Source organism: Bombina bombina, chromosome 2 (genome assembly GCF_027579735.1).
Source record: "Bombina bombina isolate aBomBom1 chromosome 2, aBomBom1.pri, whole genome shotgun sequence".
In the NCBI taxonomy this organism is placed as follows: Eukaryota; Metazoa; Chordata; class Amphibia; order Anura; family Bombinatoridae; genus Bombina; species Bombina bombina.
The window spans coordinates 1302122566-1302148917 of NC_069500.1; the positions used below are offsets into that span (position 1 = coordinate 1302122566).

General features: G+C 39.1%; 1 protein-coding gene across 2 annotated transcripts in view; it reads left to right on the forward strand.

Annotated features, from left to right (window-relative positions):
- The window catches only part of SLC2A9 (solute carrier family 2 member 9), a 1122280-nt gene that overhangs the window by 413973 nt on the left and 681955 nt on the right, over positions 1-26352 (forward strand). For both annotated transcript variants that reach the window (XM_053704140.1, XM_053704141.1), the window contains exon 7: positions 8262-8394. In XM_053704140.1, the coding sequence (XP_053560115.1) occupies positions 8262-8394 (133 nt within the window). The remainder of the gene's footprint in view (positions 1-8261; positions 8395-26352) is intronic.

Genomic DNA, 26352 nt, shown 5'->3' on the forward strand with positions numbered 1-26352 from the left:
CAGCTCCGGGTTAGTTCAAGTGAAGGTAAAAAGCAGGAATACACCAACATCTTAGGACTCTCAGCATCTATGTGCAGGGCCCCCCAAAGCACGGGGGCCCGGGTCCAGTGCCCTGCTCGTCCCACCCAGGGCCTGAGTTTTCATAGTTAAATCGAAATAAAAAGGCTATACTTCTGTTTAAACTAAGCAATAGCAAAAATGCTAAAAAATCTCCGATACTTTGTGCAAGTTTCTGTCTGAAATTCCGGTAGTGAAGGGGTTAATGTCATGTCCTTTATCTGAATTTTCCCTCCTCGTATAAATTATATTCAAATTATATTTTAGAACAGTTGTTTTTCAAATGTTCTTTCATATAATTCACACTGTGCTGCTTATTTTTTCTATTTTATTTAAGGTCATTTGCTCAATTTATTATTCTGAATCAGTGTTCTGCTATGGTTTTTGGAACTTGAAATTTTCAATATTTGTCATTGTGTCTAAACTCTAATATGTGAAGAAGAACAATGATCCTGTGTTTCAGAGGATTTGTTATTTGAACATTTGAAAAATAAATCTATAAAATCTTGATTTGACTTGAAACCAGCAATAAAGCACTTCTGAAAGTCCCCATGAGTTTGTTTATATTAAAAAACAGAAAACTTTTATCACTGAAGTTATAGAGCAAGCATTTTTCATAGAATAATATTTAGAGACTATTTTTGAGCATCACAATAGGTTGTTTGAAATATTATCTGACAACAATGCTGTTTCGCTTCTCATTACTAATTACTTGATTACTTAATAAGACCAAACAAATGTACTCAGAACTGTATACACAATAAGGGTCAGATTATGAGTGGAGCGTTATTTAGTGCTTTCGCTAGAGTACTAATTTCGCTAGAAGTAAAGTTTTTGTGCACGTCGGTTTGCGCTGGTATTAAGAGTTGAAAGTAAAAAGTTATTGCACTCGCATTAACCCGACATGCGCAAACAGCGTACTTCTAGCGCAATTAGAATATCACATGCACGATAACGCATTCCCCATAGAAGTCAATGGAGCAAAAAAATAAAAAAAAAACCTTATGACCCTTACTCGCATGCTAACCCAGACTCATGTTCTCAAGGGCGTTAACCCGACATTAATAAATGATTATTCACACATTCCAATATTCTTCACATAGAACAATATGGTCTATTTATTCAACAATACATATTTCTATATATATATATATATCTGATGCAGGGGCATATTAAAGCCTAGGCCAACAAGGCCCATGCCTAGGGCAGCAGATCGGGGGGTCATCAGATAGGGAAGTGTGGTGGCACTTTTGCAGGCTGTGTTGTTGTGTGTTAAGTACTGTCACATGGGTTCTGTGGCCGTGAACCGGGAATGCTTAGTAAGCACCGCAACTAACAATCTCTAAGCCCGTCCCTACTACATCCAGTCTCCGCTATCTGCTCACTTAATGTAGGACAGCAGCTACAATTCTTATGTATGTAACTCTCGTTCCTACCAGGGGCCAACGTCAGCATGGAGCAGCGGATAAAACATCAGCACAAGTCTGGATAATACAGAACACAAGCGTGTGTATGAATGACTGGGTGTTAGCGCTTGCTTATGTTCAGGACTTCATGTGTATGTTGCTGCAATACGCCGCACAAATAAATAGCTATAGGAATAGCATGAAAGTGTGTTTGTGCTGGCATTGGTGACAAATGTTACATGTGACGCAGTGTGTGTTGGGGGTGCATTTATGTCAAAGGTCATTACTAGTAACTCAGAATAAATTGATATGAAATATCTCTGAAATAGTTTGGTCCAAAGACAGGTGAGCTATTTACAAATAGTAAAGCAGCGCAGTGCCCCCAGTATCAAGTATCAACACAATAAAGCCCATCACTTATATGGTAAGTCTGATTCAATACAAAACTAAACTGTCATAAAGGTGATTTTTTTTTTATATAACATTTATTCCATTACTGGTTGAAAACCTAAATATACTGTAAGTTGCAAACATATGTCCTTTTAGCATGGTGCTGCTTTCTGTGTAGTTTGTCAGACTGCTACTAATATTGAGCAGCTATTGTACAATCTCTTGTGAAAACTCAGGCTTTTGTACCTGGTGCAGAAATCTTTCTTTATTACAGTGAGTACATTGCAATGTATAGAACTCTACACAGCAAACAGTAAGTGACAGCAACATGTTGTGATACAGAAAGCAAACATACACAACGAGGGTGAGTTATGTGGGTGGGATTCTATAATAAGGATACTTGCAAAGCAGAGGACCCCCTCCCTGTAGTTTACATGTGAGATCATTGTAGCTGTGTCTTGCCTAAGTGTTTGTCAAGTTATGTGATGCACACAGCCCTTTGGTAAATTATTACCCTAGTCAGTGTATTTATTTGTTTGTTTCATGATTTAGATAAAGCATACAATTTAAACAACTTTTTAATTTGTTCTCTTGGTATCCTTTGTTAAAGGACTGGGAGCTAGCTTAACACATCTGGTGAGCATACCTTGGTGTACACATGTGCAAATTCAACCCCCTGAGTGTATGCAACATTTCATTTAATTGGTAAATGCAAGCGGGGGGGGGGGGGGGAAGCAACATTACACCCTGACAAAAATAGTAAGGCAGCAGAATTTTGAGTGCCTAGGGCAGCACAAAACCTAAATACACCACTGATCTGATGGTATTTTATATATAGGAATATCTATTTAGAAATATTTAGAACATTTTCTGCTATGTGCAGGTTATTGGAATGTCAAATAATTACAGTAAATACACAGTATAACACTTTAATAAAAATGGATATTGCATAAATATGGGACATGAAACCCAAACATTTTCATTCATGATTCAGATAGAGAATACAATTTTAAACAATTTTCTAATTTACTTCTATTATCTAATCTGTTTTATTCTCTTGGTATTCTACTGGTTTCTAATGGAACACATGGGTGAGCCAATGACAATCAGTTTATATATGCAGCCACCAATCAACAGCTAGAATCTAGGTTCTCTGCTGCACATGAACTTGCCTAGATAAACATTTCAGCAAAGGATAACAAGAGAAAGAAGCAAATGAAATAATAGAAGTAAATTGGAAAGTTGTTTGAAATTGTATTCTCTATCTGAATCATGAAAGAAAAATTTTGGGTTTCATGTCCCTACAAAGGGCTCCAATGCACTTCTATATATGTCTATGGGGCCTAACTATCAAGCTCCCCCTGAAGGCTCGCCAGAAACACCAGTTATGAAGTAGCGGTCTAAAGACCGCTGCTCCATAAACTGTCCACCTGTTCTGAGGAGGCGGACAGACATCGCCACAATTCAACCTGATCGAATACGATCGGGTTGATTGACACCACGCACCTTATATTTTTAAACGCTTTTAACTTGTGTGCAAGATTTTTATTTCATTATTTTTATTAGATAGTGTTATTATGAGTGTACTTTGTAATGTATTTTTGATGTGTTTTGTGCAACATTTATGTTTTGCAAAACAGTTAACCAGATGTCACGCCGCGCCGCTCTAGCCGTTGCTAGGGGCGCGGCGTCTCCTTCCCTGCTCGTTGCCAGGGGCAGTGTCGGCTCAGATGCGTGTGGCACTGACGTCATCGCCGCATGCTCCTGATACTGGTCAGACCTCAGTGGCGCGAATCCTGCGCCTATTTAAACTTCCCCAAATGATCTGTCACTGCCCGGTGTACGGAGCGGCAGATTAGGGGTTAAAAAAAATATGCAGGGGTCAGCGATAGCGGGGGCGGCAGATTAGGGGTTAATAAGTGTAAGGTTAGGGGTGTTTAGACTCGGGGTACATGTTAGGGTGTTAGGTGCAGACGTAGGAAGTGTTTCCCCATAGGAAACAATGGGGCTGCGTTAGGAGCTGAACGCTGCTTTTTTGCAGGTGTTAGGTTTTTTTTCAGCTCAAATGGCCCCATTGTTTCCTATGGGAGAATCGTGCACGAGCACGTTTTTGAAGCTGGCCGCGTCCGTAAGCACAGCTGGTATTTAGAGTTGCAGTGGCGGTAAATATGCCTGTACGCTCCCTTTTTGGAGCCTAACGCAGTCCTTCTGTAAACTCTAAATACCAGCGGTATTTAAAAGGTGCGGGAGAAAAAAAGCATGCGTAGCTAACGCACCCCTTTGGCCGCAGAACTCTAAATCTAGCAGTTAGTTTCTTGGTATCTTTATTTGAAAAAGCAGGAATGTAAGCTTTGGAGCCTGCCCATTTTTGGTTCAGTACCTGGGTAGTGATTGCTGATTCCCTCCTTTCTGCAGGCCACTGGAAATAGTGCAGTCTCATCAATGAGACCGCGCTATTAAAAATTCAATCCCCATCAAAAGACCAGCGATGTACAGGGTATTTGAGTGGAAAGGGCTCCAAAGTATATATTAGTGTGTATATATGTATATGCATGCGTATATATGTGTATTTATGTATGTATATACAAATTTAGACATGAAAACACATAAATACACAAGTATATACATATATAGAGATATATATATATTCACACATACACATATTTAGACATGTAAGTATACATTATAGCCCTTCCCAGTCAAATAAATGCTCCATAACTGGTCCACCTGCTCTGAGGCTGCGGACATTAATCCGCTGATTGACACCCCCTTCTAGCTGCCGATTGGCAGCAAATCTACAGGGGGCGGCATTGTACAAGCAGTTCACAAGAACTGCTTGTGCAATGATAAATCATCAATGTCTGTCGGACATGATCCGCTGAGCGGATTATGTCGGAAAGACTGATGATAAATCGTCCACTTGGTCTTCAGGCGTGTTAACCCAGTGAGCATCAATTTTTTTTTGCGCTCGATCGCAACAGTTTAATTTCAACTTGTAATATGTGCGCTAGTTAGTGAGGTCAAGATATTGCTTATCACGTCCCACATTAAGATTAGCATGTCACTTGTTATCTAGCCCAATATGTACAACATTTACAATATTGTATTAGTTAATCTATTCTGAAAACTGCAGGAGGTCAACAGATCCCAGTTTCACTAAAATAGATATATTATTAGATTTTTCTGTTTCTCTTATTAAATTTAAAGGAGATTCAGATACCACATTATGCAAAAAAATGTATATATACCACTAAGAAATATCTCTTGTCTTTGGGCACTAATGCCAAGCCAATACCTCAGAGCAGACTTTTACAACCTGGAAATGGCTTCTGGGGCAATTATATAGTGGGACAGGAGGACAAAAACCAGGCTTGTCTAAGGAAATTTAGGATTGTTGGCTAGTAATAGCTGAAAACTTTGTTAGTGCTATGAAAGTTTTTTTTTTACTTTAACATGACATAAATATAGAAATGTGGGGCAGAAATTGGATATGCCACTCTATAGCCTTGATCTGTAGCGCTGTAGCGGTCTATGTTACTATTTCCAAATGTTATTGTCTAAAACTTACCCTGCTGCATTTCAACTGTTAGGAATCAGTTATTAGGAATTGTTTCCATTATGCTATCAGATTAACCCAACTCAGTGGCGTAGCGTGGGGGGGGGCAACAGGGGCGGTTGCCCCGGGCACATAATTCTGAGGGGCGCTTCCAGCCTCAACTTAGCAAAGGGAAGAAGGGAGGCTAAATGACAGGCCCCCAGCTCTGTTCTGCGACCCGTCAGGAATGTGGTGATGCCGCGACTAAGGTAAGGTGTCAGGACCAGACTTACTTATAGCCCTGTTTTTGCCTGATACTAGCAACACGCAAAATGCAGCTTAATTACGGTTCTATTATTACCCAACAAGTAAGTTCCCTTCCAACAAAGGACCCAGAGCCAGAATGCCATGCATTGCCTGGGGCACTTTTTAAGGATCTCTAAGCAGAGGTGGGGGGGAGGAATCCTTAAAAAGTGCAATAAATCTCTTTCAAACCCGTGGCACTGGTGGCAGCATGGCTGGGCTCCGCCTTTCTGTTAACCCCAGTTACCTAGTTAGTGGGATGGTGGGGTGATCAGAGACCATACTTTCATGTTTGACCGGATTCTGATTACAACTTACGCCATCTTGTCCTTGCACAAAAAAAGTATATTTGTGACAGTTGACAAAAATGAGACCTTGTTTCCTGTATTTGATTTTTCCCCTCCATGATCTTCCTAGGGCAGAAGTTGATTTAGGGATTTGTGTGCTGTCTGGCACCAGGATTGTGCTGCTCACCAGGCATTTCACTGTGTTTGTCTCCTATCAAAGAAGTCCTATGAATTCACCATCTTGAATCTATTTCTTGCTGGACTCCTGAGGTGTGGACTTTTACCGATTTTTAGGGTTTGGGTGCTCATTGCCTTTTTTATTTACATTAAATCCACCCTTACTGCATTTAAAGTAAAAAAAAAAATAACTATAATTTGTGTTAGTAAATAAATTTAACAGCACCCCCCTAAATACCATACACCCTCCCCCCATATATGTATGTAATGCTGGGTTGTCTGTCCCATGCCCCTTTTATATTGATTACTTACAATTGTTATATTTATTAAGGTAGAATATATACCCCACTTTTATATGTCATTGGCACCCAAAAGACAGTCTGCCCAGCAGGGACAACCTTATGTAACAGCTGCCAACCTGTGTGTCCCCTTTTCCTCTTTTTAACGACTTACCAAAAACCTATTGCACCACATATACAATATGGGTTGCTGCAATGTGGGGGTGGGTGCACCCTGTGGTCTGCAGTATTTGTACCATGAAGTTTTACAGATCAGGACATGTCACCACCAGATGGGGGTTAAGGGGGCTTTCCCCCATGTGTAAAACGAGAATAAATCTTAAAATTTAATATTGTATATATTTGCCCAGCTCTGGAGAGCTGCAGACAGGGTTTGATCACAGGGGGATAGCACATAATGCTTGCAGGCTTCACCCACTCCCTCTTGTATTGCCAATATATTATTTTCATGGCTTTATTTGTAAGGCGCTACTGATTAGCAGCTGCTTATGACAAGGGACATATTTTGGGGATATGGGTATCATCAGCAATAACTGTTAGTTATCCAGTAAAGATGGTTAAGGGAGCATTTTGTGGGAGAGGAGACAGTGTCCCTTGCTTTATGTGATCTACCAGGCTTGGGTCTTTGCTTGGTTTGTCCCAAATGTAAGAAGAAGCAGCATATCTAAAATGGGGATGGGGGGCGCAATACTTGCCTTGCCCTGGGCATTGACAACCCACGCTACGCCACTGACCCAACTCCCTGGGTGTGAGTGTGTTATCTGAAACCTATATATTCTATAGTCAAGTATATGTTTTATACAAAGTTATGGTCTACACCCATGCTGGTGATAATATAATGTTTTCATCTCCAAATTAGCATTAACTATGTCTCATTTTCTTCCACCAATAGATGGCACTATTTTATAAGGCAATAATTAGCATCTTAATGTTAAGCAAATATCTCTATCTGACCCTCATTCAATGCTGAAAACTGGTCATGTTTATGTTTTAAACAGAATGTTTTCCGGTCTGTGAGAACGTTAGACATAGAATTTTGTTTATCTCATAATATTCTATTATTGAAGGAAACATGATTGCTAAAACATTTCCAATTCTACAAAAACAAATGATAAGATAAAGGCTTAACCACATAAATCCTGGACAGAATCCAATTTAAACTCATGTTATATTTCAGTATGTATTTCCTTAAAAGCCCCTTAAACAACTCTTGGTTTTGTGTGAAACTGTTCTTTTGTCATACTCATAGAGACGGCAGAAAGCTAAATTCTTTTACTTAATATAATGCTTCTCAAGATAGTGAAGTGGAACAGAGGATATGACTGGAACATTTTATTTACTTATCTGTACACTATAATGTCCATTTAAAATGTACTTTTTAAGGCTTTGGGGCTGAATTATCATTGTGCGGACGGACATGATCTGCTGTAGCGGATCATGTCTGCCGCACATCGATAAATGCCAACAGCATATGCTGTCAGCATTTATCATTAGATAAACATTTCTCGTGGAATGCTTGTGCAATGCCGCCCCCTGCACATTCGCGGCCATTCAGCCGCTAGCAGGGGGTGTCAATCAGCTGATTGCTGTCCGCCGCCTCAGAGGTGTCAGACAAGTTAAGAAGCAGCGGTCTTAAGACCGCTGCTTCTTAACTTCTGTTTTCGGCGAGCCTAAAGGCTCGCATGGAAACAGATGCGTTGGGGACGATTGACGCTTTGATAAATCGGCCCCTTGACCTTCATTTAATGACATAGATTACTGGCCACATTTCCACATTAATATTAATCTTGACAATTCTTCTACATAGGAGTCACTTTGGCCTTGCTTATTTGGAGTTATCCTTATTCCTGCTTTGATACAACTAATGGTGATGCCCTTCCTTCCAGAGAGCCCTCGTTACCTTCTGCTTGAAAAGCAAGATACAAAGAAAGCTGAAAAAGGTATTTAAATGTCAAATGAACTTTAGTATGATGTGTCAGATGCTTTAGCTAGCACTGCTGTCACTGTGAGGATCATGTAGAATGACAAGTACACATTATTTGTCACTTAAAAATACAGAACTACAGCAAAAACCATAAAAGCGGCATTACAAATATTTAATTTTGATCCTTTAAGCATGTACCATCTGTATCCTGTCAGCTGCAGTATAACCATCTTCATTTAGGAGGATTTGGGAAATGCATTGAGTCATAAGTTATTTCTGTGCTGCTAGTTATTGCCACTCTGCTATTTAGAGTTGGCTTTACAAAATACTGTGTTGCTATGTTTTATTTCCATAGCTAATAGCCTTCTACACTCTGGAGCTTGTCAGATGTGGAAATGTTGCTTATCAGCCTGTAAACTTTTATCCCACTGTCCAGTACTGCACAAACATACAGCTAGATCACGAGTTTTGTTGGTAAGGCTGTGCGGTGCTAACAAGCCTTTTTTTCTTACCGCTCCCTTTAAACAACGCTGGTATTACGAGTTTTCTGCAAGCCAGCGTTAAGTTCAACGGTAAACTGGCAAAACGTGCTTGTGCACAATTTCCCCATAGGAAACAATGGGGCTAAGCTGGGTGAAAAAAAACCTAACACCTGCAAAAAAGCAGCGTTCAGCTCCTAACGCAGCCACATTGTTTCCTATGGGGAAATAAAATTTACTTCTGCACCTAACACCCTAACATTAACCCCGAGTCTAAACACCCCTAATCTTACACCAATTAACCCCTAATCTGCCGCCCCCGCTATCGCTGACACCTACATTATAATTATTAACCCCTAATCTGCCGCTCCTGACACCGCCGCCACCTACATTATACTTATATAAACCCCTAATCTGCTGCCCCCAACATTTCAGACACCTACATTATAGTTATCAGCCCCTAATCTGCCCCCCCCACGTCGCCGCAACTATATTAAATTTATTAACCCCTAATCTTCCAACCCCAACGTCGCCGCTACTATAATACATTTATTAACCCCTAAACCTAAGTCTAACCCTAAGTCTAACCCCCCTAACTTAAATATAATTTAAATTAAACAAAATAAATTTAACATAATTAAATAAATGAATCCTATTTAAAACGAAATACTTACCGATAAAATAAACCCTAAGATAGATACAATATAACTAATAATTACATTGTAGCCATCTTAGGGTTTATTTTTATTTTACAGGCAACTTTGTATTTATTTTAACTAGGTAGAATAGTTATTAAATAGTTATTAATTATTTAATAACTACCTAGCTAAAATAAAGACAAAATTACCTGTAAAATAAATCCTAACCTAAGTTACAATTACACCTAACACTACACTATCATTAAACTAATTACCTAAACTACCTACAATTAATTACAATTAAATTAAATAAAATAAATTACAAAAATCAAAACACTAAATTACAGAAAATAAAAAAAGAATTACAAGAATTTTAAACTAATTACACCTAACACTACACTATCATTAAACTAATTACCTAAACTACCTACAATTAATTACAATTAAATTAAATAAAATAAATTACAAAAATCAAAACACTAAATTACAGAAAATAAAAAAAGAATTACAAGAATTTTAAACTAATTACACCTAATCTAATCCCCCTAATAAAATAAAAAAGCCCCCCGAAATAAAAAAAATTCCCTACCCTATACTAAATTACAAATAGCCCTTAAAAGGGCCTTTTGCGGGGCATTGCCCCAAAGTAATCAGCTCTTTTACCTGTAAAAAAAATACAGTACTCCACCAATCATTACAACCCACCACCCAAACACCCCTACTCTAAAACCCACCCAATCCCCCCTTAAAAAAAACACTAACCCCCTGAAGATCACCCTACCTTGAGCCATCTTCACCCAGCCAGGCACAAGTGGTCCGCCAGAGGGTCCGAAGTCTTCATCCGATCGGGGCAGAAGAGGTCCTCCAGATGGCAGAAATCTTCATCCAGGCGGCATCGTCTATCTTCATCCTTCCGGAGCAGAGCGGGTCCATCTTCAATCCAGCCGACGCGGAGCATTCTCTTCAAACAAAGTCCTAACGAAGAATGAAGGTTCCTTTAAATTACGTCATCCAAGATGACGTCCCTTGAATTCCGATTGGCTGATAGAATCCTTTCAGCCAATCGGTATTAAGGTAGGAAAAATCATATTGGCTGATGCTATCAGCCAATCGGATTGAAGTTCAATCCAATTGGCTGATCCAATCAGCCAATAGGATTGACCTTGCATTCTATTGGCTGTTCCAATCAGCACGGAAGAAAAGTGAGCAATACACCTGTACCTGCCAGACTCGTAATACCAACGGGCGTTAAAAAGCAGCGTTGGGACCTCTCAACGCTGCTTTTTAAGGCTAACGCAAGACTCTTGATCTAGCCGATAGATTTTTGCTTGTTTGAAAATCAAAATAAATAGTTTTATCATGAAAGCATATTTAAATGATGTTGATTCACATAAATATCCTCTTAAAGGGACAATCCATCTAAAATTGGGATCCACATGGATGCATTTCAGTGTTGAATAGAAGCATTTTTGTAAGATACATGTATTAGCAAAAATGCTTCTAATAAAAGCTATAGCTGTTTCAAAAGTTTATTTAAGTTTGCACCGTGCACCAGCATTTTAAACACAGCACTTGCTCAGAGAGCCTAAGGTGCTTGTAATAATCTGGTAATGACTGAATTTGTTAATTGCTGACATGATACAAGCCCCTCTGGAACTCTGAGCAGCTGCAATATTCAAAATGCTGGTGCATTGAGAATATCTAGCTATGTTTCACATAAACATGCAGAGAAAAATGTTATCACTAAAACAGTTATTACTTTTACTAGAAACATTTTTGTCAATACATGTATATTGCAAATATGTTTCTATTCAAAAATATAATTAATCTATGTGAACTTAAATTTTGATTGGACTGTCCCTTTAAGGAACAACAATCACTTTGGATTGGTTCAATTTTCCTGTTCATTGAGATACTCCTAAAAATCCCTCGTTCTTGCTTTGGGTAGGGCATATCAAGGTATAGCTGTGCAAATGACCTGCCAATATGCTAATCATTTAATTAGAGAACCAATACGATTAGGAGAAAAATGCAAACAAGTAAAATATATGGGAGGTGACCGTGCTCATTGGAATGAGCATAAAATCATAAATAATGCATGTTATTAAAGGGATAGAAAGGTACAAAATGAAATGTGCATGGGTGCAATTCATTTTTAAATAGAAACATTTTTGCATTATACTTCTATTATCAAAATGCTTCTTATAAAAGTTATTACTATTTTTCAGCGGCATACATACATATGCTTTGAGGGCGGTGCACAAGTATACAAGTATACAAATATCAGAGTGCTGGCAGTAGTGTGCATTACGTCTATGAAGTCTTAATTTGTGCCATACAAGCCACTCTTTGAGCAGGCATGGCGTTTAAATACTGGTGCACGGTCCCTCACAGCATATGTACATATGACACTGAAAAACAGCAATAACGTTTAACCCCTTAATGACCGAGGACGTGCAGGGTACGTCCTCAAAAAAAGGCAGTTAACGCCTGAGGACGTACCCTGCACGTCCTCGGTGTGGAAAGCAGCTGGAAGCGATCCTGCTCGCTTCCAGCTGCTTTCCGGTTATTGCAGTGATGCCTCAATATGGAGGCATCCTGCAATAACCATGTTATTGGATGGAGGCCATCCAATGCAGAGAGAGCCACTCTGTGGCCCTCTCTGCACCGGAGATCGGTGGCTTCCTTCGTTGGTGGGTGGGAGCAGGACCGTGAGGCGGGTGGCGGCCATCGATGGCCCTGGAGATGTGCAGGGGGGGGCGGGATCGTGGGCGGGGATGACCGGGCGCGTGCACGGGCGCGCGCGTGCACGATAGGGAGGGGGCGGGCACGTGCACGGGGAGGGAGCGGGTGGGAACGCTGCACTACAGAAAATATGCACTGTAGGATTTGGTATAAAATGTAATAAAAATAAAAATAAAAAAGCTAAATCAGGGGGTGTTGGGTTGGTATGTGGGAGGGAAGCTACACTACAGAAAAAAAAACTGCGAAAAAAAAAACAAAAAACATTTTTTTCTGCAAACTGGGTACTGGCAGATAGCTGCCAGTACCCAAGATGGCCCCCAAAAAGTCAGAGGGGGACGGTTAGAGAGGTGTTTGGGGGGGGATCAGGGAGGTTGGGGGCTAAGGGGGATCCTACACAGCAGCATATGTAAATATGCTATAATTTGTTTTTAAAAAAAAAACAAAGATTCCCTTTATTTTTGTACTGGCAGACTTTCTGCCAGTACTTACGATGGCGGGGACAATTGTGGGGTGGGGGAGGGAAGGGAGCTGTTTGGGAGGGATCAGGGGGTGTCATGTGTCAGATGGGAGGCTGATCTCTACACTAAAGAAAAAATTAACCCTGCAAGCTCCCTACAAGCTACCTAATTAACCCCTTCACTGCTAGACATAATACACGTGTGATGCGCAGCGGCATTTAGCGGCCTTCTAATTACCAAAAAGCAATGCCAAAGACATATATGTCTGGTATTTTTGAACAAAAGGGATCCCAGAGAAGCATTTACAACCATTTGTGACATAATTGCACAAGCTGTTTGTAAATAATTTCAGTAAGAAACCTAAAGTTTGTGAAAAATTTTTTGAAAAAGTGAACAATTTTTTTTTATTTGATTGCATTTGGCGGTGAACTGGTGGCATGAAATATACCAAAATGGGCCTAGATCAATACTTTGGGTTGTCTACTACACTACACTAAAGCTAAAATTAACCCTACAAACTCCCTACAAGCTCCCTAATTAACTCCTTCACTGCTGGGCATAATACACGTGTGTTGCACAGCGGCATTTAGCGACCTTCTAATTACCAAACAGCAACGCCAAAGCCATATATATCTGCTATTTCTGAACAAAGGGGATCCCAGAGAAGCATTTACAGCCATTTGTGCCATAATTGCACAAGCTGCTTGTAAATGATTTCAGTGAGAAACCTAAAATTGGGAAAAATGTAACGTTTTTTTTAATTTGATCGCATCTGGCGGTGAAATGGTGGCATGAAATATACCAAAATGGGCCTAGATCAATACTTTGGGTTGTCTACTACACTACACTAAAGCTAAAATTAACCCTAGAAGCTCTCTACATGCTCCCTAATTATCCCCTTCACTGCGGGGCATAATACACGTGTGGTGCGCAGTGGCATTTAGCGCCCTTCTAATTACCAAAAAGCAACAACAAAAGCCATACATGTCTGCTATTTCTGAACAAAGGGGATCCCAGAGAAGAATTTACAACCATTTATGCCATAATTGCACAAGTTGTTTGTAAATAATTTCAGTGAGAAACCTAAAGTTTGTGAACAAAATTGTGAAAAAGTGAGCAATTTTTTTTATTTGATTGCATTTGGCGGTGAAATGGTGGCATGAAATATACCAAAATTGGCCTAGATCAATACTTTGGGGTGTCTTCTAAAAAAAAATATTTACATGTCAAGGGATATTCAGGGATTCCTGAAAGATATTAGTGTTCCAATGTAACTAGCACTAATTTTGAAAAAAAGGGGTTTGGAAATAGCAAAGTGCTACTTGTATTTATGGCCCTATAACTTGCAAAAAAAGCGAAGAACATGTAAACATTGGGTATTTCTTAACTCAGGACAAAATTTAGAAACTATTTAGCATGGGTGTTTTTGGTGGTTGTAGATGTGTAACAGATTTTGGGGGTCAAAGTTAGAAAAAGTGTGTTTTTTTCAATTTTTTTCTCATATTATATAAATTTTTTTATAGTTAATTATAAGATATGATGAAAATAATGGTATCTTTAGAAAGTCCACTTAATGGCGAGAAAAACGGTATATAATATGTGTGGGTACAGTAAATGAGTAAGAGGAGAATTACAGCTAAACACAAACACTGCAGAAATGTAAAAATAGCCTTGGTCCCAAATGGACAGAAAATGGAAAAGTGCTGCGGCCATTAAGGGGTTAATAGAAGCATTTTTGCTAATGGAAGTATATTGTTAAAACTGAAATACACCCATGCACATTTCCGTCTTGACCTTTCTATCACTTTAAGCCTTGAAGAGACATAAAACTGCACTATATATGGAGCAGTTTATTTGTGACTAACCAGCCACCCCATAACAGTTTATTTACTACCTGGATACGTTGTAGAAACAAATATACAAGTGACTCCCTCACATAGCTGCAACATTATCAAGCTGCAAATGCTCACTCATACATGTCTGCTTACAGCAAGTTAAGACGCCACAATCATAAGGCTGCAGCCTCCTAACCTCTCTGCCACCTCAGAAGTGGTGGAGTTTGTCCGGGGTGATTGACTTGTCCTGCTCTTGTGTGATTGGTCATGGGAGGACAGGGGGCGGTGCCAATAATAACGTCAGGCAGCTGATGAAGCTAATCCACTGCCTTGTCTGCCCACTACATGATAAATAGAGCATTTGGCTTTGTTTCAAACCTTGATTTCATATCATAAGGGAGTAAATATGCAAGGCAGTTAATGAGATGTTTGTTGTCTATGTATGGCTATTGATTTAAACTATGTATGTGGTAGCTAGTGAAGCTTACTGGTGTAAAGAAATACTGCTGACAGAATAATTAATCTCACTTGCAATCAGTATCAGCCATTCCTCTTTGCTAGTCCCTATGCTCGCTCCATAATCAAATTCAAAATACCTACCCTGACTGACACAGCATATGTTTATATATGCCCCCATCTGCTCATTTGTAATGCTGATTTAACTTGTGACTGTTGCTGTATATGTTCCTCTACTGCCTTGTGCGCACCTCTGTTCCACTAAAGATGTTCCTCGTAGGTGATGATGGAAAATGAATTTCATTAATGGAAGAAAGATTTGAACGATATTCATCCAAACTGAACAGGCAAATGAACAAATCTAAGATGAATCAAATAAAAACAAATTCTTAATGAATCATTTGTCCAAATTTTTTTTGTCTGCACACATGTCTACAAAATAGTATATCCTTAACCAGATTTGTAGAATATTCATGGTGTTGTACCGTTACTTTCATGTAATATAAATGGTTACATATGTTTCCACCTCTTACAGATTGCCTAATTCCGATATCTGATTTGCAGCATTTTCAAAACCTTGGCTACAGAATTTGCATTTTGGCTTCTCTAGGGACTGTTAAACAAGCTCATTTTTTATTCATAAGCCAGAGGTGTCTCTTTAATCAGATTGCCTTGTTACATTGTTTATATGATTGTACTGGTTTTACTAATCAGATTGCCTTGTTACATTGTTTATATGATTGTACTGGTTTTAGTAATCAGATTGCCTTGTTACATTGTTTATATGATTGTACTGGTTTTAGTAATCAGATTGCCTTGTTACATTGTTTATATGATTGTACTGGTTTTACTAATCAGATTGCCTTGTTACATTGTTTATATGATTGTACTGGTTTTACTAATCAGATTGCCTTGTTACATTGTTTATATGATTTTACAGTTTTTTCTAATTCAAACAGCAGCGTCTTTATCAGATGGGAATAGTTTCAAAAACAAAACCCCCAAATCATCAGGATTTACATACAATTCTTTTCTACTGATATCCCGATGAACTAAAATGGTAACCCATGTTATAGAATTTATATTTGATTAAAATCGTGCAAACTCAGCCTCCAAAGATGTTTATGGGAATGCTGTACTGGTTGTAATTGAAAAGAAAATCACCCACAATAGGGTCTTGTAAAACTGAAAATTCTAGTTAGCATGAACATTTGAAACACCTTTGTACATATTACGTCAAGGATGAAAAAGTAAGTGCTAATAGAAACCAGAAGAATAAATAAAACTTTACAAGAATGAAAAATAAATGTAGCTCCTCAATATTATTTGATGCCTTAATGTATTCAGCACATAAATACAATTACCCAACCATTCAGTCCATACCCTAACGTATTTTCAATTTCTTTCATTGCTTTGCTTATTGTTTGTATATCTATCACTGTGTGATTGAGTTTAACATTTTTTTCCTTTCAATGGTTTTGTATCTTTCCATATAGTTTTTGCTTGAATATTGGAACATGCTTTTCTTTTCTAACTTTCTGAGTCGGAGACTTCAGTTTCTAAACCTCCTTCAGCAAAGGAACCCTCCTTTAGATTTAAAATTAAGCATCTGCGTTTTTTATTAAACACAAAACAAGTAAATTGGTGCTAATATATCTCTAGAATATAAACACTAGTGTATAAATTTTAGCAATATTCCTAGGGTATAAAATTAAAAATTAAAAAGTAAAAAATAATAACCAATATCATAGGTTCCAATCAAAACATATGTTGTCCAAACATTATATAACTAAACACACAAAATAACAAATATACTATGTAAAAATGTTATAACTATTACCCCATATATAGTCCAAGAGGTAAAGATATTGCAGCACAATCCGTAGATTATGGAAATGTCCGTTAACCAGCTGATGCAGCCTCCTTCAGCGGTATTTCCAGATCACCGCAATGCAAACATCAGCTGTTCAATTTACAAATCCCTTGAGAAAGTCTGGCCGGGTTCCAGACAAAACGCGTAGGGTAATAGACTTTGTGAACCCTGGGAGCGAGTTTCCCAACCCGGACTGTATAAACTGCTGTTAGCTGGAGGACGCTTGAGTTTCCCTGTCAGTGATGTCAGACGCCGAACTGCTAGTCGACTCGATAACAACTTGCTTCACTGAAGAGAGGAGGCAGAACACAGCCCGTGGTGGAATACAGCATTACTAGTTGATTCACACTGGACGTTTTAAATCTTATATGTAAGTGCTTATGTGTCACTGTATTAACTTTTTATGATTAAAGTGTTAACACGCTTTGCGCCTCTCCTCTATGTCTTTTTGAACTAGCTGTATTTTTTATTAAAGGAGGTTCTGTCCACGCTAGAGGTTCTAGAGGCTAAACTCTCTGAGGAACCTAAGATCCCTAAATTAGACAGGGTTTATGAAGACAGGAAGGTCCCTCTGACTTTTCCAGTGCCAGTTAAGATGGTGAACATTATTAGTAACAAATAGGAAAGAATAGGAACTTCTTTTTACCCCTCGTCTACTTTTAAAAAATGATTTCCAGTCCCTGACTCTCAATTAGTTTTGTGGGGCTCCATCCCTAAGGAGGATGGTGCTATTTCTACGCTGGCTAAGTGTACTACTATCCCTCTCTGTTGGAGCCCAGTGAGGTGGAGACTCCCCTCAAGGATATTCAGAAGAGAATTAAAGCTCTGAGAATTGCTAACTCCTTCATCTGTGATGTGAATGTGCAGATTATTTAACCTAAATGCAAAGGCTTCTAGCTTTGCAGTTCTAGCCCGACGGGCTCTCTGGTTGAAGTTTTGGTCTGCTGATATGACTTCTAAATCCAGACTTCTTTCTCTTCCTTTCAAGGGGAAGATTTTATCCGGTCTAGGGCTGAACTCCATTATTTCTACGGTTACCGGAGGGAAAGATGCCGTCCTACCGTAGGATAAGAAGAATAGGCCTAAGGGACAGCAATTGTCTAATTTTCGTTCCTTTAGTTCTGACAAATCACAATGACAGAATTCCTCATTCATGAGGTTCAGTCCTAGAATATGTCCAAACAGATTGAGAAGCCCACCAAGAACAAATGGGCATGAAGGGATGGCCTCCTGATCCGGGATTAGATCGAGTAGGGGACAGAATGTCTCTTTTTTCAGAAGCTTGGTTCAAGGATGTACAGGATCCTTGGGTCCTGGCGTTTGTATCTCAGGGATAACGGATAGGATTCAAATCTTATCTGCCCAGCGGCAGATTCCTACTCTCCAGACTTGTCTACAAGACCAGAAAAGAGGACAGCCTTTTTAGGTTGCATATGGGATCTCTCCTCTTTAGGAGTAATTGTCCCAGTACCTACAGCAGAAAGAGGTTTGGGATTTTATTCAAACCTTTTCGTGGTTCCAAAAAAGGAGGGAACTTTTCATCCAATTCTGGACTTAAAGTGCCTAAACAAGTTTCTGAGTGTTCCCTCTTTCAAGATGGAGACAATACGGTTAAGCCTTTCTCTGGTTCAGGAAGGACAGTTTATTTCCACCATAGACCTGATGGATGCATACCTTCAAGTTCCGACACACAGGGAACATTTTCAGTTCCTCTGGTTTGCCTTTCTGGACCAGCACTTCCAGTTCATAGCTCTTCCATTTGGCCTAGCTACTTCTCCAAGGATATTTTCAAAGGTTCTGGGGGCTCCTCTACCATTGCCAGAACACGAGGTATTGCAGTAACGCCTTACCTAGAGGATATCTTGGTACAGGCACCATCTTTTAGTCTAGTGGAAGAACAATCAGAGTCCCTTCTCAGTCTTTTTCAATCATATGGATGGAAGATAAACTTGGAAAAGAGTTTTCTTACTCCAAGTACAATGGTGAATTTCCTGGGGACAATAATAAACTACATATCCATGAGAAAATTTCTCACACATCAGAGATGTTGCAAGCTAACTACTGCATGTCTTGCCCTCTAGGCCTCCTTGAGACCCTCAGTGGCCCAGTGTATGGAGGTGATCGGACTCATGGTGTCCTGTATGGACATCATTCCCAGATTCCATCTCAGACCCTTACAACTATGCATGCTGAGAAAATGGAACGGTGACAATTTAGATCTGTCTCAACAGATTGTGCTGTACAACCTGCCGAGAGACTCGCTCTCTTGGTGGCTCTGTCCAGATCATCTGTTTAAAGGCACATGCTTCTTGAGACCATCCTGGGAGATTGTGACTACGGACACAGGCCTTTACGGCTGGGGAGCCATTTGGGGTGCCAAGAAGGCACAAGGGCTGTGGACTCAGGAGGAGTCCTCCCTTCCGATCAATATATTGGAACTCATCCCAGTTTATCAGATTCCAATCAGACAATATAACCTTGATTACCTACATCACCCATCATGGGGAGCGAGAAGTCCCTTGGCATTGAGAGAAGTATCTCAGATGCTAGAGTGGGCAGAGACTCACAGATGTACGCTGTCAGCAATCCACATTCTGGGTGTAGACAACTGGGAAGCAGACTTCTTCAGCAGGCAATCTTTTCACCCAGGGAAATGGTCTCTTCACCTTGAGGTGTTTGCAGAGATATGCAGAGAGTGGGGGACACTGGAGATAGATCTCATGTCATCGCACCTCTAACCAAGCTACCCAGGTATGGGTCGAGCTCGAAGGATCCTCAGGCAGAACTGATAGATGCCCTATTAGTACCATGGAGGTTCAGACTCATATCTTTTTCCTCCATTACCGCTTTTTCCTTGTGTGGTGGCTCTCATTAAGCAGGAGCGAGCATCAGTGATTCTGATCGCTCCATCGCAAAGGACGTGGTTTGGGGATCTGGTGGGGATGTCCTCATGTCCTCAGTGGAGATTACCTTCGTTCATCAAAATTTAGATTCTCTGAGGCTGACTGCGTGGAGATTGAATGCTTAGTCTTAGCCAGGAGATTGTTTTCTAAGAGTGTTATCGACACTCTGGTTTAAGCTCGTAAGACAGTTACTCGTCATATCTGCCATAAAGTGTGGAGGACTTACTTGTATTGGTGTGAAGAGCGTGGCTTTTCCTGGCATAAGGTTAAGGTTGTCAGGATTTTATCTTTTCCCCAGGATGGACTGGAGAAGCGTCTGCTAGTTCCCTGAAGGGACATATATCGACCCTGTTAGTGTTACTGCACAAGAGATTGACTGAGCTTCTGGATGTGCAGTCCTTTGTTAAGGCTCTGTCTAGGATCAGACCTGTGTTTAGATCTGGGGCTCCGCCTTGGAGCCTCAATCTTGTTCTTAGTGTTATGCAGCAGGCTTTGTTTTAGCCTATGCATACTGTTGACATTAAATTGTTTCTGAGATTTCTGCTTTGCAATGTGACCTATCTTATATGATTTTCCATGCTGATAAGGCGGTTTTTCGTACTAAATTAGGGTTCCTCCCTAAGGTGGTGTTGGATTGTTACATTAATCAAGAAATTGTTCCTTCCTTGTGTCCTAATTCTTCTTCAGCGAATAAACGTTTGTTTCATAATCTAGATGTGGTTTATGCCTCAAAGTTCTATCTTCAGGCTACTAAGAAATTCAGACATTATTCCTCTTTGTTTGTCAACTATACAGGGAAGCGTAAGGGGCAGTAGGCTACTATGACTTCCCTATCTTTCTGGTTGAGGAATGTCATCCGCTTAGCTTATGAGACAGCGGGGATACAGCCTCCTGAGAGGATAAATGATAATTCCACTAGAGCAGTGGCTTCCTCCTGTGCTTTTAAGAATGAAGCCTCTATGGATCAGATTTGTAAGGCGGCTACCCAGTCCTCCTTACACACTGTTTCTAAATTTTACAAGTTTGATGTGTTTGCTTCGGCTGAAGCAGTTTTCGGGAGAAAGTTTTGCAGGGTATGGTGCCCTCAGAATAGGGTCCGCCTCTCTTTTGTTTCCTTCTATTATTCCTTCAGTGTCCACTGGAGCTTGGGTATAGTTTTCCCAACAGTCAGGAATGAAGTTGTGGACTCTCCCTGCCTTATGGTAGGAAAACTTAATTTATCCTTACCATGTAAATTCCTTTCCTTTCTGGCAAGAAGAGTCCACGACTTCATTCAATGAAGTGTGCTACCATCATTTGTTTCCACTGCTTAATAATATTTTCCATTTAAATATGAGAAAAAAATATTTAACAGCAATATTAATCTGTCTTGTAAAAATAGTTTAAACACATGTCCCAATGTATTTTCTTTTCAAAGTGCTATATTATCCTTTTGGGTCTTTTACAAATATTTATATGAAAAGCAGATATAACAAAATAGTAAATTCAGCAGACAACTGTTTTATTGACAGAGAATCATTTATAGGTGTGTTAGAAAAAGGAGAATTTACCACAATACCATAATACAGTGAACATACCTTCATTAACCTGCAAAAAAATAATAATCCTCAAACTGGTAATAAATCACTACAGAGATGCTAACGGGATCAACCTGTTATTGCCCAAAGAAGTGTAGCCATGTTAACCAGGCAAAAATATTACTAAACACATGGGTGAGCCAATCACAATCATCATATATATGCAGCCACTAATCAGCAGCTAGAACCTAGGTTCTTTTTTGCTCCTGAGCTTACCTAGAAAAACTTTTCAGCAAAGGATAACAAGAGAATTAAGCAAATTAAATAGTAGAATTAAATTGGAAAGTTGTTTAAAATTGTATGCTCTGTCTAAATCATTAATGCCTTATTATTACTTTACTGTCCCTTTAATTCAAATAATCCCATAAAAGACATAATGCTTATTTTTATAATCTTATGGAAACACATAAACCCCTGGAAGGGTCCATACAATGAGTAAATATGGGGTAAAATTCTCCTGTCCGATTATTCATATGATTAGATGGGGGTAGTAGAAGAGCTGTATGATTATAGGCTCTTCAAGTAGTGCTGAGAACAAATAGAAAAGAAACAGCACAATTTACTGAGCATGAAAAAAAAAACCTTTTTGGAACGTTTAATTAAATAATATATTTATTTTCAGACACAATTAGTCATTTATCATGTCAAACATATCCTTGGTCATTGTTTCTACCAAATGTTTGATATATCTGTCATGTTTAAACTTTTAATAAATGTACTTATAATATTGATTTTGCTCTCACTGGTTAAAGTATTGATATAAGTTAGTGCTGAATACAAAATGGGTGATGTAAGCTATGGGAGAGACCGCTACATAATAGTAGAAAAAGAGTAAAGCTGCAAAGCTGATGCAATATGGTTGTATAAGTTAAACTCAGTAAATTGACAAATAAGGTAGCTGGAACAAGAAATGCTGCAAGGTTAGTGCAATTCTGCAGACTGCTAACAGAGTAATAAAGGCTTTTTACAGCTGAAACATGTTGGATGCTTTTAATTTTCATGGAGTTGTGGGAGGAATTTCGTGCCAAAGTGTTAACTTTATTAAGTACAAGTGGTGCAGTACAGGAACTGTGGATTGTCCCAAACACAGTTTACAAAACTATCATTGTGGAGCTTATTTTTTGCAAAACATATCCGAATGTTAAGTTGACAAAAGAGACTATTTTTTATGCTGGCCAGCAGAGTTTTAATAGCATTTGGACATTTTATAAAAACTGTTCTATAAATATTGTTTTTTATTTATAATTAGATTGCTAGAACTTGGTAAAAGCACACCCTGCTTTTTTTTTTAACTGTGATTGTAACTGTTTTGAGAACAGTAGGGGCTGCAGTCAATGCCGGTGTTCTGTCGAAAACTCCAAAAAATTGAAAACTCCAAGATGACGTCACTTCAGGTGAATCTTCTTTTTTCACAATCTGTTTTTGCCTCTGGCTGGGGGGCGCACCGCCATTCTTCTGGCATCCACCCCAAGTAAACCTTGGGGAATGAGGTTTACAAGGGGGGCTTTGGATTCACCGGAAGTGACATAATCTTGGAGAAGTATTTGAGTTTTCAATATAACACCGGATTGGCCTGCTGGGATACCAGAAGATTTCCTGATGTTTTTAGGGGTTGGACACAATGGGCTGGGGCTAATCTGTAGCAGGCCCGGATAAAGCATTGTGCATACTGGGTCCAGTTACTTTAACCCTGCCTATCAAAGGCAAGAACAAACACAAACACAGGCAACAAGAAGTGGCCATTCTTTGGTACCCGGGCCAGCCCTGTGAACACATTCCTCCGCTCACTCCTTTAGAGTTGGACTGTCACCTGCAAGCTGTAGCTGTTCTTAGTAGGGCCACCACCAGCGGAGCTTATGTATGGTGGACTTTGGAGTGGCATGGGTGATGCGCAGTGGGAGCCTGGGTGGCCTTTTTTGCTCCTTAGCATGCATTACTGCATTTATTCCTCTGTGGCAGCCATTTTGCCACTGGGTGAAACCCCTCACCAACTACAGACGAACTGGAAAGAACAGGCTGGCTCAGCAAAGGTACCTGACTTCTCCATTATAATTATTATATTTATTTCTATCACCATGACAACATACATGACACTAGCTTGTGTTTGTGTGTGTATTAGCCGAGTTGTATGGTACCAAGTGTGTAGCTATGCGATACTATAAGCACCAATAATGCTTATATCTTGGACTGAGCTTTATCAATACCTGAGCTTTTCAGACAGACTGGTTTATGAGGATTAGCCATTTTTAAAATGTAATATTGTAAGTGTGTTTTATAAGCATACCTTAATTCAATTAAGATAGTAAATAAAAAGTTTCCATTAAAAATTATATTTTTTATTTGCTTTTATTAATATAGCTCATTTGGTAAAGTTTTTTTCCTGTTGTCATTGGAAATCACTGCAAAAAAAATAAATAGTTGTTTTAGTAGATTTTGGGATATTTTACTATACAGGATAGATATATACTGTAGATGTAGATTTTGTATTACATTTGATATGTATGCACAAGGATGCCTATACAATATCATTTAAATGTACAATTAAATGGGGACGCAGGAAAATCCATGGCTGATGATTTATATTGAAACAAAGATATATCTATATCACATTAGTTGGCATAGTGTGCAGAGGGAGGTCACAGAACGAGCCTTGTATCTATTCAAGGCCGCTCCTGGCAGCAGGGCCGTGGGTGTGGAGGCCTGGGGGGCAGATCAGTGGCCCATTAGAACACTTGGCAGGCAGGGTAAAGGGCCGGGGGAGGCTGAGCCGAGGGCTGGGCAGGGGGTGTTCTGGTCTCCAGGGCTGGTTTGATTTCCCAGTCCGGCAGTGGTTGCAGTTGTGTTGGTTACACTTAGCTATATCACTTTGGCGTGTTTTCTTTTTTTTGTGCCTTTAATATGAAGTCTGCTCATATTGGTACACATACACTGCAGTCTTCTAACAGGGCAAATCTACAGTTTATTCAAGTAAATGATCAACAAGAGCTTGCAAGAACTGACAGACAATCTTAAAAAAAATATTGAGGATACCTAAAATGTCAGTATGGCATGATGTATTCATTTAACATATTTTTAAGATATCATTCTTGAGTAGTTTGTTTGGCTTTTGCTGCATGATACTTGATACCAATATATCTTTATTTAGAATTAATTTCCAAGATATAAAACATTATTTACAGTCAAAGACAAGCTTAGAGTTAATTTGCTCTGTCTTTCTTGTATGACTTTTATGCCTGTTTATAATGCCATATTTTGATTTACAACATAAATTGACAAGGATTATTATACCTCTGGGCCTCCTTCATTTACTTAAACATGTTAAGTAGAAATAATCTGAATTAGGTATTTGGTTTTAAATAAATTAATAAGATTACTGACCATAGGTAGCAGTTTAACCCTTGCAAACACTGAAACTCCAGAGCAGGCTTTAGGGTATGACTGTCAGGATTGTGGGGCAGTCGCCTCCTTCTCAATAACAGCGTTTCTTATAGCGTTTGCCAATGTCATATTGCACAAATGACATGCTCTAACAAATTAAAGCATTTACATTTCCCATTACAATGTTCCTTTAAATGTTTCCAGTCAGTTTACCATATTCTTCTTTCTTTGAAATGTGCTATTTTCATGTGAGTATAACGATATTTTGGCATGTTTGCACATAAGTGATGTACGATGCGGGAGAATAATGTCCTTATCGCTAAATTATGCATGCGTATTAAGTTTATGTATTATCCTCAAGATATGATAGATTGTACCACTCAGATATCAGAAAATAATTTCTGTTATATGTCAGTTGGAAATATGTCACAAAACGAACTAAATCCTGATATGACATAGATATAGCTGATAAAAAAATGACAGATAATTGTCTTGTCACAGCTCCTAGTGCTGTTGTGTGAATAATGCACTGTGAAGATGATCACATATTATCACAAGTAATAAAAATTACCTAATAAAAAAAAAACATAATTTCAGGCACAAAGAGATATAAATGCAACCAATCCGTGTCTTAGACTATGTTGAAGGGATTGAGCTTTGCAGTGGATATCTTTCTCAATTATACTGTATAATCTGTAGGTAACAGCATAAGTGGTAGGTGAGGGTCGCACAATGGTCAGAGCGTAAAGGGACAGTCTACTCCAGAATTTGTATTGTTTATAAAGATAGATAATCCCTTTATTACCCATTCCCCAGTTTTGCATAACCAACACAGTTATATTAATATATGTTTTACCTCAGTGATTACCTTGTACCTAAGCCTCTGCAGACTGCTCCCTTATCTCAGTGCTTTTGACAGACATGCAGTTTAGCCAATCAGTGCAGACTCCTAAATAACTCCACGGGAGTGAGCACAATGTTATCTATATGACAAACATGAACTAATACTGTCTAACTGTGAAAACTTTCAAAATGCTCTGAGCTAAGAGGCAGTTTTCAACGGTTTTAGAAATCAGTTTGAGCCTGCTTAGGTTTAGCTTTTTAAAAATACCACCAAGGGAACAAAGCAAATTTGATGATAAAAGTAAATTGGAAAGTCGTTTCAAATTGCATGCCCTATGTGAATCATGAAAGTTTAATTTTGACTAGATTGCCCCTATAAAGTGTTCTACTATTCAGGGATCCTAACAATCTCCATCAATCTATATCTCCCTGTTTTTTTCATCTCAGACCTTTCTCCCTTTCTCATCAGTTCCTCTTATTCTCCCTTTAACATGTACATTTATAAACCTACCTGTCCTGTATACTACTGTTGTGCAAGTTGACCTACATCAGATTATAACTAATGGGCGCAGCGAGGGGTGAGCTACAGGTACTTGGTGCCTGAGTGCAGAAATATATTTTGCCGCTATGTAAACAAGAGACAGCAGAAGTCACACTCCCAGTGGTGGGAGGGAGAGAGAGGTGCAATTTTTAAATTGCTCTCTCTAAGTTTTAGCTTTTGGGTATACATACTGAGAGATAGGGGACTTTGCATATAGAGAGAAATATAAGACTTTTTGCTTTCCCTGC